At 32.6% G+C, this 16361-nt stretch overlaps 1 protein-coding gene across 1 annotated transcript in view; it reads right to left on the bottom strand.

The window, feature by feature from the left end:
* Nucleotides 1-16361, bottom strand: part of LOC135135550 (caskin-1) — a 77286-nt gene that overhangs the window by 34281 nt on the left and 26644 nt on the right. The window contains exon 3 of the mRNA XM_064064632.1: nt 7140-7310. Within this exon, the coding sequence (XP_063920702.1) occupies nt 7140-7310 (171 nt within the window). The remainder of the gene's footprint in view (nt 1-7139; nt 7311-16361) is intronic.

Genomic DNA, 16361 nt, shown 5'->3' on the forward strand with positions numbered 1-16361 from the left:
GTTAATTAAAACACAATTGTCCTTAAAGTGCGTGTATTAAAAATGCGATCCGTTCGTTTTAAAAGCTTATTACGAACTAACTTTTAAGATCACAAATACGCATATATAAAATATAAACTGAAGTACTCAGCGTTTCTCGGGCGCCTTACATTTATCACCCTTTATAAACAAATACTTAACAGTAAGCTAAACAGAGAAAATATGGGATATGGTCGTAATAATTTTTGCCTTGATTAATATATTGAATTACAACAGGATCTATATGAACATTTTTTTTTGGATTACTTATAGAGGGTGACTCAACAAAATTAATGATAAGGTAATTTGTTATTGATCAAATCAAGAATCAAAAAAAAATAAAAATAAAGATTTATAATTTTTCGAAAAATCTGTATTTGTTCGCCTGAACTTCATAGGCGAGGGAAGTTCTGTCTAGATAATTTTAGACCAATTTTTATAGAATTTTTACATTTTTTGGATTCGTTATTAAAAAAGGAGAAAATCTGTTTCAGACAATTATTTTTGGATCAACATTTTTCAGCACATTTGCTTTTTTATTACAAATTCTCAATTCCGCCATATTTAAAGATGGATGTCTGGAGTTTACACAAGTCTTCTTCTAACCCTTTCTTTGACAAAAGCATAAAGGGCTGAACTGTGTTTTACTCGTCTCAATTACACCTATTTGCATACTATTCAAATCGGACATCCTGTATTTTAGAACATTTTCACGTTTATCTCCAGGTAGGCTTTTTTATACCAAATCTGTTGAAATTTATCCTAATAGCTTTTCGGAATTACTGTTAGATCAAATTTCGAAAAACTTGATATGAAAAAAGGCTTAGACACAGGATGTCCCACTTAATAATTATGATCAAAGTCAGAATTTGTCAATTACATCACCTTGCAAAAACAAGTTAAAACACTGTTACATTTTTACATGTTCTCTTTTTGTGAAAATTCGAAAATTGTCTCTAAAAAATTAAACCTGTAAAAATATACACAGTAATTATAAAAAAAAATTGTGCACCACTTAAATCTTGACAATTCAAAATAATATATATTTTTTTCTATGGTCCATGGAGTAGCATACATTAAAATTATTTCCGATTATATTCCGTGTTTTGTTTTTGACGCCTACTTAGATTTTTTAAGTAGAATACCTATATGTTTTTATATACTCTCGTTAGGTTCTTCCAGGGCCTTGTAAACTCATGGGTTCACAGGAAATCTGTGAAATATGTATTTTATGGAGAGATAAACAACAGTTACAGGGTGTGTTCTTATTAAGTGAAATTTTGAAATACAAAGTATGTATAAAAATAGAATTAACATAGGAAATTCTTAACAAGAAGAGAAATGCGGTAATAAAATACAGGGTGTTCTATTTGTAAAAAGTTAAAATCGATATGTGAAAATTAAACAACTTATTTTTTTAACTTTCTGTATATTAAGATTCAATTTTAATAATACCACAACAAAGCGCGTACTTTTATTTATGTCTCCACAAAATACTGTGACAAAGATTTTAAAAATAACTACATACATATATTGCGATTTTTTTTCTTGGCTTGGAATTAAGTGGCAACGTCGCTTCGGAATTTCAAAAATGTACTATGGTTATAAAGGTTAAGACGAGATCAATAAGAATTTGTAAAAATATATACGTATTACATAAAAAAAAAATAGGTTGAGTATTAATCCGTAAACAGAACAGCCTGTACTGTTCAAAAAATAATTTTATTATAAGGTCTTAAAAAACCGTACGTAACTTTTTTTTTATTTTTTAATAATCAGATTGTACATTTGTACATGTACACATTAAAATAATGAGAACATATGAAATCTAAAATCAAATGTAATATTATTTTCTGCAAAAAAAAAAAATAATGTTCTGGTTCGTGAAATATAATTCCAAATAGCAGCCAAATCTTAAATTTAAATTAAATTTACTTCATTTTCATAGAAAGGCAATTTCTGGCAAATATCTAGTTTAGAGGACACTTTTTTCTATGGCTACCATATGGCGTTGGCAGAAAAATTGCAGAGTCCTTGATAATATTGACTGTCCATATTTTTTTCCTGCGGAATAGTACGTTTGTCGATTTATCTTTTTTGAGAACGTAAATTCCAATGAACGTTTTTAAATTATGCATAAAGCAATTGCATTTATTCTACAATATAAAATATAAGTGAGGTGTTTCATTTCAGCTGATCCGTTGAAATTATTCTATAACACAATTGTTGATTTTTAACAGTGTAATTTTTTTTGTAATTTTTTGGAATGATTATATTAATGCTAAAAATTCTACTACTGAATAAAAAAAAAATATTTCAACCATATTTCCGTAAAAGGGACTGCTGTTTTAGCTACTATTGTGAAAACATTTTTCAATTCAGATTATTGTAACTTGTCTTTTTTTGTATTACACAGGACATTGTTTTCAAAAGTTGCTACGATGCATTTGAACTCATCAACACCAGGGTTCAACAAACTTCAGAACTTTAAAAAAGGTTCGTTCATTCCCATTTTTGTAGTCTACCCACGCATCTAATCGTCGCAATTACCGAGTTACCTCTAAAGTGAGGAAGTGCAGCCGATTATGACCAGTATATTATCGACATCCTTGCATTCCTCTCACTATATCAATATATTTGCCCTCACATGTTGATAAAAACTCAGTTGATACAAGGCTAAGAATGTGAAAAAATCACGTGGGAAAACATCTCGCTCCAGATAACCAAACCCGCCTAAAACACTCCGCTTTCTACACACTTTTTCCACACGAAAAATTGGCGACCACGACCAACATTGCCTTAATTAGACATCAATTAACTCGATTTTAAAACCAAGTACCACAACTAGTTCACAACATCCTGTATGTCACCACCTAAAATCTAACCCATGAAGCACTTTGCTAGAAAGTACCTGCACAAAACCCGATATCGATCTCCACATCGTCCTTTTTCCCAATAACATTCCAGAGCAAGAAAAAATGGCGCCGCCACTGATACCAAAAGCTGCGTTCACGCCATGCAAGATTCATGCTTTACCTTGTCAAGTACGCATTTATCCCTAAGAATTCGGCCACAGGCGGAATGGGATTTTTAATACAGACCGCAACCGTATAATTACGTTACCATTACTTCAAGGACGGTTTTTACGTTGGCTGAGATTACAGATGATATCCTGCAGGACAAAAAGCGTAATTTGCATGTTCATTCAAGAGTTCCGTCGTAATGAGATGCTCTATATTTTCCCTCAATTACCCGCAGTGTCATTATTTTATTTTTGTTCTTCCTTGTTCTTGCCAACCGCGAATTATATTCATTGCTTTGACGTGGAATGTCAGCACGACACGAACTAATGATTGAAAGATTAGACTTATTATTTTAAAAAGTCGAGATCCGATTTGTTACGTAAAAAATATATTTATAAGATTTGTTTTTGCATTAACTACATAATCACCTGATTATTGACATCATCAAAGAAAGTAAAAAGCGACGGCAAGGTTAAAGCCCTGATGGGAACCAGTAAATGCAACAGCTTTTTTGTTACACGTCAAGGTCAAATCTGGTTACTAAATAATTAAAGTTGCGGTGTTACGTTGGTTCCAATGGCAGCGGTAATTTCATCAATGTAAATAAATGGACAAATGTTTGATAATATAATTTTCTCTGATTGTATGGATAACAGACTGCAACAAACAATATGAATAGCTCTAAAGCTGATCACACACTTGAATACACACAATTTCGCTCACTAATTGTCAACTTCCCGCATTGCCAACGTAACAAGCTTTCGATGGCTTGGTATCGCAGTTCCATTTTTTCTATGTTTATTACGTTAGTTGGAAACAATAAATTAAGCTATTTTCCACATTATATAGGGGATTATAAAAGGTCGTACATCATTTTGACTTTGGAAAATCTGTCGCTTTTAATTGTATCCATCGGATATTAATACAAAAAAAAAAAGTTTTTCATGGTGGTCATTTCTTCCAGAGGTGGAAGAGAGACCTACTTTAGATTCTTAAAACACAGCCAAGCACTTGAAATAAATGCATGTGCTTTCGACGTTACATGAACTCAAGAGTACGAAAAAAATAGGTCTCCCATTTCTATATGTATGTTTGTCGTCTGTCAAATTTATTAGATAGACAGACCATTTCCGAAACTACTGGACCAATTGTTGTCAAACTTTATATGTATGTTAAAAATATCGTCTGGACGGTAAAACGCTACCTAAAATTTGTTTAATTATCCCCACCAAAAATTTGCTTAAAATTTTGCATGACATATTTTTATATTTTGTAAAATAACACACCCTTGTACTTGTAGTTCATGAATCAGCTTTGAGTTCTTCCCTAGACATCCAGATTTTCGCAAAAAAATGAAAATTGTATAGTGGTTAGAGCTTCTGTTTGTTAACACGAAAGTCGCGGGTTCGATTACCTTGGGGGCCATTTTTTCTTACACTATGACTGGGAGGATCTATATTTTGTAACTTATAGAGGTTATCGTACAAAAAATTGCCGACTCAAATTTGATATAATTTTTCGAATAAGCGAGATATGTTGGAATGTAGTTCAGGGGCGATAGAAGTTCTGTCTAAATAACCTTATTCTATTTTTTTCCTAATAACTGTTTTATATCAGGTGATTTTTTAAATTTCTGCTCTAGTTAACCATCACGCTTACGTCAGCCGTTTCAATTGCACTGCTGCCGTACGCGAAATGACCAACTAGATCAGAAATTTCATAAATCACTATTAAAGATTTTTTTCCAGAAATATAAAATAGTCTAAATGCCCAGTGAAAGTGATTAGTTAAAGTTTCGTTAATTAACATCCATTTGCGTGAAATTGGGGCAGTAGTATGTACCACTCAAAACTTATCAGACAGAACCAACTCTAATTCAATGTATTTTCGATTATTAGATTTGGTATTCTATAGATATTAAATAATAGGTAATCAACACTACAGATGAGTTAAAAATATTTTAATTGATCGAACACTTCGTGTTTCAATTCATAGTACCTTTTATTAATTCATTTATTTTAAACTCAGCGGAATTGTTATTTTGATGTGATGATTTCATTTGAAGTATGTATTTGATTCCCTTCAAATGTCACGAAAAAAGTGGTCTTCCGTTTCCGTCTGTGTGTCTGTCTTGCCTGTCGTCTGCGTCGATTTTATTAGATAGATAATCTCCGAAACTACTGGACCTACTGGTATCAAATTTTGTAAGTATACTAGGAATATCATGTAGATGGCAAAACGCCAAGTCCCAAATTTATAATAGTAAATTTTATTTAAATTCTATAAAATAAGATATTCCTGTACTTGTGGTTTATGAATCCGTGACGAGTTTTTACCTTACACATCCAAATTTTTCGAAAAAAAATCAGAACTGTATAACATTTGTTTTAAGTTTATCATAGGTATGATAATGTTAATCAAAATTTATCCGTTTATCCACTCCCAAAAAATTCTGTAGAATAAATTCTATTACAAAACATCAAGACCCGATTTATAGAAAGCGAAGTTAAAGTTAATTCGCGGATAACTTTTAATTGAGGTCCGTTGCGAGGCAACGCGCATATTTTTACCAATCACGGGCTCATATTCCACATTTTATTTCTCTGTTAAACTAATCGAGAATTAAATATTTAACTCGCTGTTCTATAAATCGGCCCTTAGTGTTTAATTGAAAAAGTCAACGTGAGTTGGCTTTGACTTTTTGTAAAGATTGTGAAGGATGGCTACAATAAACATAAACCCAAAATTTGATCGACTACAGGTAACCACTAGGAATGGTATAACTTATTAGATAGATATAACAATATTAACGATGTTCAACAACCCTATGGATTAATAAAACACATGCGTTTTTCGCTACGTTTTCTTCTATACAAGAAACAACGCCAACTTGATGACTTTTTCAAATGAACACCCGTTACATCTTTTCCAAATGCAATTTTTTATGTACAGGTGTTTTTTACTGATTGGAAAATAAATTTGGCAAAGCAGGGTAATTCTGGAACATACTAAACCTGATCGTACTACTGCCAAGTTTCGCTAGAAATGAATACAACTTATTTTTAAACACCAGTACTCTTTATTTTCTGGTACTTTTTGAAAACTTGCATGCACATAATCAGTAATAAGAACGTAATAACACTAAATAACAGTACTGAAATATTTTTAAAATTTTTCCATTTTCTGGATGCTATACACAAGTGGATGCCATCCAAAGCTGTTAAAATTTATTCTGACAATGTACAGAATTTGTACACTGATGGTTAGATTACGATACTATTAGCTAGATATTTATAGAATGATGAGAACGAGGAGTTCAAACTGATGATGTCGCTTCGGACGAAACCGGTCACACAAGCAAGTAAAAAAAAACTTGCTATAAGTTGTCTACCCCATTATTCCACAATTCTATAAAAGCCAGTTCTAAAGGAACAAAAAATCACGCCTCCCATTTCACACTTTATAAACATAAATTGTCAGCTGTACGTACAAGGCTCCCAGAAATTAATGGTGTACTTGTTAGAAGTAACTCAAAAAGGTGAGCTCATAAGAATTTTTTATTACGTAATATATAATAGCCGCCATTTAGTGTTCCATAAGAACCTTCCGTTACTCTAAACGTCACCACCTGACTAAAGCTGTAAGTTTTTAATTATCCAAAACACCTCTGTCTTGATTATACGAATTATTAACTTTTTTTAAGCCAGAGCTTAAAAAAGTAGTTGGAATTTACTACAGTCGGACCTCAAGTTGCACTTCCAAAATTGTGGCAGCAGTGGGATCATCATGTAAATCTGGATCGATAGCTAACTTTTCCAACGACTTTATATCACAATAAATCGAACTTGAATAATAAATAATTCAATTTCATGCAGTTTACGTTGTGTGAACAAAGCATGAAATTTGTTTATGCATGGTTCTACAGTGTTTCTCAGTTGCTCAGAAAGCAACCAAAGTTCCTTGAACTTAACAGTTTTCTGCAAGTGCCAGAGGGAATTCTGGCAGAATTCTCACCTTGTGTTTTAACAAAAATACATACACAAATGAGTTCGACTTATCGAAGTTCGACTGTATAAACCAATTTATCAATGAGATTACCTCTGGGTACTCCAGGTGGGTCAGACGGTGCCAGAAACCCCGCATCCTCCGAAGACGCATATCCTGCCGACCCAAACGAGCTCCCCGAATGGCGGAATTCGTGCGGTACCGCAGGCGGGGCGACCTTCTTGGCGGTAGCCGCCGGCTTTGGTGGCCGGGACATGCCGCCTACTGAAAACAAAAGATCAAAGTTAGGGAACCATCAACACCAAACAAGTCAATAACACCATTTTTTACAACACCAGCGAACAATGTCATTTGCATATCAACAAACCCACCTGATACTATTATATAGTAGATTTTTACAAACGTTTACGGTTGCCTTTGAAGAAAAAAATGTGAACGCATAATTGATTAAGTCACTTTCGCCGTAGGAATAGCAAGGAGTAAAAAAAACGGCACAAAAACAAACGGCGCCGTATTTCTATACAGGTGGGCGATGATTAGATTATGACATAGAATTTATTGACCAGAAACCTCTTTGTGTTTTTGTACTAGTGGATGAGTGAAAGGCAAATAAATCTGGGCTGTGTGACAACAGTTCTGGCGCCTCTAATGAGTGCCGTATTGTGCCATTAATCGAATTTGAGACCGTTATGGACCAGCCGGGAAGGTGAGCATCCGAAATTTCATTCGGCGGCAACAAAAACCCATTATCTCATTGCGTAACGGTACGCACACGTAACGTAACAGTTTTATTGGAGTGGCTTTTACAATTACGTATATTGTGTGTATGATTCGAAAATTGCTGTAACAAAGCAAACAGATTTTTTTTACAAAACAACGACGTGTTTGTGAAGGTTTTTCGAATATTTGATATCGTTTTAGGATTGTTGTTATTTGTTTTTGGAAACCTGTACCTGTCAAACTGTTACGACATTTTGCCTGCTGAGTTAAGTGCTTTACTTAAAGGTCGTTTGCAAATACCACTGATGCTAATGAAGAATGACTTTGAAGTTTTTAAAAACGGCCTTTGCCTACACATGTTCTCTAGTTAGCTCAGACAATAACAACATCAGAAGCAATTATCAAAAGCTCTTCAGATGTAAGTGGTTGATAACGTGTTAAAATCTTTGATGTTACGTAACAATGCCAAATGTTTTATGGTTGTACATGGTGACAAAATACTTTGACAAGGTCAGTGTTTTTAATAAACTGAAAGTTCTAGATGTGTTGCTCCAAGTGTTGTTGCTGACCTAGGATTTTCACTTATTGAGCGTAGGCTAAGGAAGTATAGCAATCAAATCCATCGGGCGACTGGATGCTTTCAAGTTGTCTCGATGTTTCATGATCATTAGAGTACGAAAAAATGGATCTCCCGTTTCCGTCTGTTCGCATTTTCTTTTTTTTTTTTTTATTAGACAGAATCTCTGAAGCTACCGGACCGATTGTCGTCAAAATTTTGTGTGTATAATTATTAGGAATAATATCTATCAGGTTACAAATTTGACAATTGTAAATTTTATTTAAATCTTATAAAACAACTTACTTTCCGTTTGTGGCTTATGAATCCATGTGTAATTTTACCCTAATCATCCAGATTTTCGATTCTTGAAATTTTCGATTGCTCGATTTTTCATTTTTCGATTTTTCAATTTTTCGATTTTACAAATGTTTCATTTTTCCATTTCTTGATTTCTCGACTTCTCAATTTGGTAAATTATTATCGATTTTTTGATTCTCGATTTTTTCAATTTTAGATTTTTCAATTTTTCGAAATTTCAGTTTTAGGATTTTTCAAATATTTCGATTCTATTTTTCGAGTTATTTCCTTTTTTAATTTTTAAATTTATATTGTTTTGAATTTTTTGATGTTTCGATTTCCCGATTTGTTAATTTTTCAATTTCTCGATCTTTAGATTTAAATATTTTTGATTTTTCAGTTTTTCAGTTATCAAATTTTTCGATTTTTCCTTATCATATTTGAAAATTTCGATTTTCGGTTATTTCGGTTGCCCCATTTTACGACTTCTGACTTTTCGACTTTTAGATGTTTCGATTTCTCACCATTTTAGTTTTTTAATTTTTAATTTTCCTATTTTTGGATGTTCCGATTTTTCAATTTCCCAATGTTTTTTTCGATTTCTGGATTTTCCTATTTTTCAACTTTTTGATTTTTTGATGTCTAAATCGGTTTATTTTTTCAAATTTTAATTTTCAATTTTTTCAATTCCAGATTTTTCAATTTCTCGATTTCTCTATTTTTGCGATTTTTTATGCTTTGTATTTTTCAATTCTACGATTTTTTATTTGATTTCTTGACATCTCGCTTTTCTAATTTTTCAAATTTTTGGATTTTTAAATTCTTCGTTTTTTCAAATTTTCTATTTTGAACATTTTTCATTTTCTGGAGTTTTCAAGTTTTCGATACTTTCATTTTTCGTTTTTGGATTCATCGATTGTTCAGCTTCTCAACTTTTAGATCTTGGCCTGTTTCGATTTCTCAATTTTTTAGATTTTTCAACATTTCGTATTTTCGATTTCTTGATCTCTGTTTCTCACTTTGTCGATATGTATTTCGATTTTCCAATTTTTCAATGTTCCGATTTTTCAGTTTTTCGATTTCCCAATTTATCGTCATTTCAGTTTTGGAATTTTTCGATTTCCCGTTTTTCTGATCGGCTTTTCGAGTTTGGGCTGTTTTAATTTCTCAATTTTTCGATTTTTCGACTTCTCGACTTTTCGATCTTCTGATGTTTTGGTTTCTTGATATTTCAATTTTTCAATTTTTCCAGGTTTCGGTTTTTCGGTTTTCCAATTTTTAGAATCACAATTTCACCAGTATTAAATTCTTAATTTTTCAATCTTTCGATTTTTAGATTTATCGTTTTTTCAAGTTTTCTATTCCCAATTTTTCAACATTTCAATTTTGGAAAATTTGTAATTTCTGGATTTTTCAAATTTTTTATTTTTTGATGTTTCGATTACTTGATCTTTCGATTTTCCGGTTTTTCTTTAATTTTTAATTTTTCGATTTTGAGTTTTCGATTTCTTAATTTTCGATTTTTTCTTAATTTTCGATTTTTCGACATTTCGATTTTTCAATCTCTCGATCTTTTCATATTTTGATTTCTTTCAATTTCACTTTTATCTCTCTCCGTCTTACGATTTTTTGACTTTTGGCCTTTTCGATTTTCCAATTTTTCGATGTTCCGATTTATCGTTATTTTGGTTTTGGAATTTTTGTGTTTTCGATTTTTTGATTATTCGACTCTTCGGCTTTTCGAGTTTGGGTTGAATTGATTTCTCAATTTTTCGACATCTCGATTTCTCGATCTTTTAATGTTTAGATTTCTTGATATTTCAGTTTTTTAATTTTTCGATTTCTCAATTTTCAATTTTTCGTCATTTCGTTTTTCCAGTTTTTAGATGTTCCGATTTTTCGATTTTTTCAATTTCCTAGTTTTTCGATTTTTCGACTTTTCGATTTTGGGGTGTTTCTAATTGTTGATTTTTTAACTTTTCAACTTTTAGATTTCTTGATCTTTTGATGTTTCGATTTTTGATTTCTCCGTTTTTAGATTTTTCGGATTTTAAAAATATTTCGACTTTCAAATTTTTCGATTTCTCGTTTTTTCAAGTTTTCAATTTCTCAAAATGTTCAACATTTCAGTTTTGGGAATTTTTCAATTTCTGAATTTTTCAATTTTGCGATATTTTAATTTTTCGATGTTTCGATTGCTCGATTCATCAATTTTTCAACTTTTGGATCCCCGCTTCTAATTTTTCAATTTTTCGAGTTTAAAAATTTTTTGATTTCTCAATTTTTCGATATTTCGAAAAACATTTTTTCCGATTGGTTAGTTATTGCTTTATTTCACATTAATTCTTTGTGTTTTCTTTACTTCAATTTTTCTTTGAAACCGTTCTTTTTTTTCTCCATGATTTCACTAAACAAAATAAACTAGAATAAAGTTGTCCAACTCGTTTCGTTTAATGAACATCGTCAGGGCACAATTGGAATAACATTGGATATACGTTGACATATTAAAATAAAGAGAAAAATATAATAATTCATGGGATCATAGAACCAGCAAATACTTTGCAAAAGATTGATGTACAGACCGCTTTCGTTCGATACTACCAGATAATAGATTGGATCATTTATCGTTTATAACAAAATGGTAACATTCTCACATACTTCTCCAAGAAAATCTCTCTTCTGAAAGAACCGAAAAAGCGGCTCATCTCTTAAATTTTGGATCCAACTGCCAATAAACCTCGTAACTGTCAGCAAACAGATAAAACACATTTATTGCCGTTTTTGGCGATCTCGCTCGACGAGTTTCTGGCTTACCCTTCACCCGGCCAGAAACTCAAACATGTCAAATAAGCAGCAACTACCTAAATTACACTTTCACAACATGCCCTGCTTGCCAAAACATCCGATGCTCCATTCTATCGCGGCTTCCGAAGTTTCCGGTGCTGAAACGCGCGATTCCGTTCACTGTTAATTTTGGAATTATGCAAACGATCACCGACATCATCGAATCAGGGACGTGTTTTCCTCCCGAACCAGATTGTCACATGAATATGGAAATGTACAAGCATTACACGTCTCCCAAGAAGAGCATCCCTGTTAGAACTGCTTGTGGCAGCAATTGAATCCGAATGGAAAGTGAACGTGAACGATGATGACAGTCTGCAACGCCCGAACATTAGCATATCTAATTGACTCCAACAACGGACTCTCGCTAATACACATCAGGTGCTTTTTGCAGTTTACGAGCGTGTTTTTCGAGATCTTTGCTCGTTGAACAAGCGGACATAATTACTTCGTCCTGGGGCCGCGTAATTGATTGGACCACACCAAAGGTTTCGTTTGTACGCTACAATAATTGAATTTATTGGTTTCATTGTGTGGAAGACGGGAGAGTCGATTATTATTGCCAGCTGAAATTTGTTAGAGTGATGGGCAACCCTTCCCCTAGACCTCGGTTCCATTGCCAGATTACTTCTACTTGTGAAGTAATCAATGGATTGCCGGATGATAAATTATCGTTATAGTGGCAGGGTTTGTGGTGGGACTGATACATTGAGGACGCGCTTAAAGTTCGGCGATTGTTTTATCAAAGTCGCACCTCTGGAAACCTCCGAACTTTGGTGAATGGCGGGATGGAAAGAGAAAATGCCTACGCGCTTGTGGGAGACAAATGGTAAAAACCCATTCCGAGACGGTTAAAGATGATATAACAATTGACCTTATTGGAAACTAAAGTGCCATTTAGGAAGGATTACACAGCAAAAAAAGATGCCCCAATCCTCCTTTATCAAATACTACGCTGATATTTACTGCATTTTTTGATTTTACAATTTTTTAATTCCAGGATCATCTAAACAACTTTGCAAAACTTGAATTAATTAGTCTTTAGTAGAACTCAGTTCATTTTCTCCTAAAACTTGTCGTAGGTAATTTCATTTGAAGCTTCTTTTTGTCGTGACTCGTCAAAATAGCCCGGTATGAAATTTTTGTAGATAAAAAAGAAATTATTACTCCTACTAATTTTTGTTTCACAAACAGTGGATTTACTTCTTGGTTTATTTTTATTCATGGGAATGTTTCAAATTTGTTTATTTGAGTCAAAAGAGAGGTCAGGTCAGGATAGGTCAGGATAGGTCAGGTCAGGTCAGGTCAGGTCAGGTCAGGATAGGTCAGGTTAGGTCAGGTCAGGTCAAGTCAGACACTCATAGACACTCTCGTAACTAATTTACCTTTTCTGAGGGTTTATAAATGTTTTGTTAAACAGGGTTTTCATTAATATTTGATATCTAGTAGGTCATTGAAAATTAAGGTGAGTTGACACTTCCTGGGCATCACTGCGCACTATTTAACCTAAAATTCTAATACGTCAAATAACCACAATAATAAGAAACGGGCGACTTTAACATCAAATTTCAAATTGAACGTAACAATCTATCAGTAGTACTAACAGTTAAAATTATTGGTGTCCCTAGGGATTAAGTTAAGTAAGTTTACATTTATAATTTAGATATGACTTTTATTTGATCGACATTGTTTGATTCTTTAAATCTTTATAAAAAAAAAAAACCTTGATATTTAGAAATAGTCGGTGTTATTTTTTTCATGAGGTTTTTTTTAATACGAACAGGAGATAAAAATATATTTTTATTTCCCGAGCGAAACTATGGAAGTATTGAAATAGAGTCCACCCGACGAATGGCTCTTTTCATGTTTTCTCGACGTTTCATGATCCCTAAAATACGAAAAAGTAGGTCGGGACCTTCCGTTTGTCTGTCATCTGACTGTCTGTCTGTCTATCTGTTTATCGTCTGCGCGAACTTTTATTAGTCAGGTAATTTTCGAAACTACGGGACTGATTGTCATCAAATTTTATATGTCTGATCGTGGGAATATCACGTGGTTGGCAAAATTCTAACCAAAATTTGTCTAATCCTGCCCCTGAACAATGGGATGTCATCTCCAGAATTTACAATAGTAAATTTAATAGAATATTAGGTATTCTTGTGGTTTATGAATCGGTATTGAGTTTTCACCGTAGACAAATCAAAATTGGATAACATTTAGGAATTTAACTTTCAAACTGTAAACCGAATGCTCTGAAATCTTGACAATGTTGTAAGGCCATTGCAACCATTGTAAATCGTAAATCAAAATTTATCCATTTATCCCCTACCAAAAAATTGATGATGTCACCTATACTTGTGGTTCAGGCATGTATTTATATTTTTTAGAATTACTTATACAAAGTGACTGAAAAAAACAAACGGATGAAGCAATCTGTATTAATGATCAAATCATAAACGCCTCACCCTGTTTTCTCGAAAATTTGAGTACACAGTATTCCTATTTTTGGTATTACAGTGCAACTATTCAAATTGAAATATGTGTTCTTAATAAAGTGTTGATTATATCACGAAATTTTGTTGTAGAAAAATTCATTTAAGATATGCGCATAGCATGCTCCTTTACCTATACTTTGACAGTCCCTACATTTCTTTATTTTAACTTATGGGAATAAAAAAATTAAATCCGCAAAATTAAATTAATAATTTTTCTGTCTAAATAACTTTAAACCAATTTTTTTAATTTAGCATTTCTGGTAGACTTTGTTTAGTAATAAACAAATTTTTTACAGATTTTTGAAGTTTTGTCCAATAAAGTCTTCAAATATTTTGAATTATAAGCTTCATTTTCCACTAGTCAGGTTGCTTACACACACTTTTTCCTCTTAAAGTTTGGAAAATATTATGCTTTCAAATTTCCGATTTAATAATCCACCTCATTTTTTAAATAGAAAAATTTGTAGATTTTTTGGAAATAATTCATAGTTTAACTTATTAGAAACTACAAAACCAACTTCTGTGAACTCTTGATGCTTGTAACCTTGGCGAAATTTACTTATAAATATCCTCTAAAAATTTGATGACGTCATTTCAAAATTCGGCAGGTCAAATTTTACCAGAAATGTGCAAAATATGATATATTATTTTGGGGAGTTATTAGTACACAGATGTCTTAAAAAATTAAATAATTAAATTTTAAGGAAATTTTACGAATATCATTATAGCTATAGTAGACCAAAAGCTACAAGGTTATATGGCCATCATAAAATTATCCCATTGTGTCGAAGTTAAGTTGTTTACAAAAGAAAAGGTTTTAGGGTTGTAAATAACGTGTCCACTGCAGCTCGACCGGTTGTTGTGGTTTCGTTCAGGGGCGGCTTTCACTAAATCTGTAATTCCACCACTCCATTATTTCTTTACTACCTGCAACCGCTGGGGGTTCCGAAATAACCACTCGCTTTGAAAGCCAGCCCTGTAAATGTGAGCAAGAAATGTTTAGAAGACGATTTATTGCCAATCGGTAAGCTTAGTGCGAACCACACAAAGGCTTATTTGCTGTCAACTACTTTTATGATGGTCATATAACCTTATAGCTTTTGGACTAGTATAATATACTATGGATATCTATCCAGATGATCATCATAAAAAAAACTTTTTGAAGAAAAACCCATTTAAAAAATACGCATAGCATGCTTCTTTAACTGGATAAATTTTTAGTAAAAAAATTGGTCTAAAGTTATTTATAAATTAAAAATTTAATTTTAGAAAAACCAGTCACAGTGCAAAAAAAAATTGCCAAAGATGGGATTCGAGTACAAGTCCGACAATCCGTCACTTAATCAACTTTTCCAGAAGATATTTGAAGCATGAGCTACGGTTATGTGAAAACATGGAAAATATTGCACAAAAAAATTGAATTTTGTAAAGTAATTGTGATCAAGGCGGATCATAAACCACGAATACAGGAATATTTTATAAAATATAGTCAAATTTTGGTCAGCGATAATCTTAAATCACATAAAATTTGCCAACGGTCAGTCCAGTAGTTCCAGAAATAATCTGTTCAATAAAAATTACTCCTTAAACATCGACCCAGACAGACGGAGATGGAAGACTCATTGTTTCGTACTCTAGGGGTCATGACCTATCGAGAAAATATGAAATTAGCCAGTCGTCCGATGGATTCGATTACAATAGTTCCATACCTTAGGCTCCGGAAGTAAAAAGATTGGTCAAAAGTTCCGTACACAGAACAAATACTGTTTTTCAGAAAAATGATTTACGACTAATTTGAAGTTGCAAAATTTTATTTAAGTACTTTCTCATAACCCCTGTAAGTAAAGAAATATAAATAAAATGAGTCACAATTAAAAAAAAACTTCGAGGCGGATTCATAAACCACGAGTACAGCGGCATATTATTTTACAGAATTTAGACAAATTCTACAGAAACTTAATTCAACAACTCAAGAAAACATGAGAAAAAATCGTTATATCCTACTGAACATCCTAGATTGCATAAAATTTTCTGGTGTCTTTTAATCGGACATGAGGAGAATTGCGATTTTCAAAGTTAATTAAACCACGAAATATACCATTTTCGTGGTTTAATTAACTTTGTGACAGAGCTTTACATTATTTTTAGAGCATTTAGAGAAAAATGCTAATTTTAAAGGAACTTCGAAAATAATTCAAAATGAGTTGCTTGGTTACATTCTCAATACACAATTAAACTTCAAATCACTGCACCTGACTAATAATTCCACAAAAATGCAAATGGTACTTATTTTTAGAAACGTTCTTTATTGGTTTAATCTACAACGATTTTTTGGCTTTATTAATTCCTCTGGGACTATGACTCTGAGGGATGAAATTTATCCTACTCCCGATTGATTGG

Source organism: Zophobas morio, unplaced genomic scaffold (assembly GCF_036711695.1).
Source record: "Zophobas morio isolate AGI-343-1 ecotype UQ-CSIRO unplaced genomic scaffold, CSIRO_AGI_Zmor_V1 ptg000024l, whole genome shotgun sequence".
Lineage (NCBI taxonomy): Eukaryota > Metazoa > Arthropoda > Insecta > Coleoptera > Tenebrionidae > Zophobas > Zophobas morio.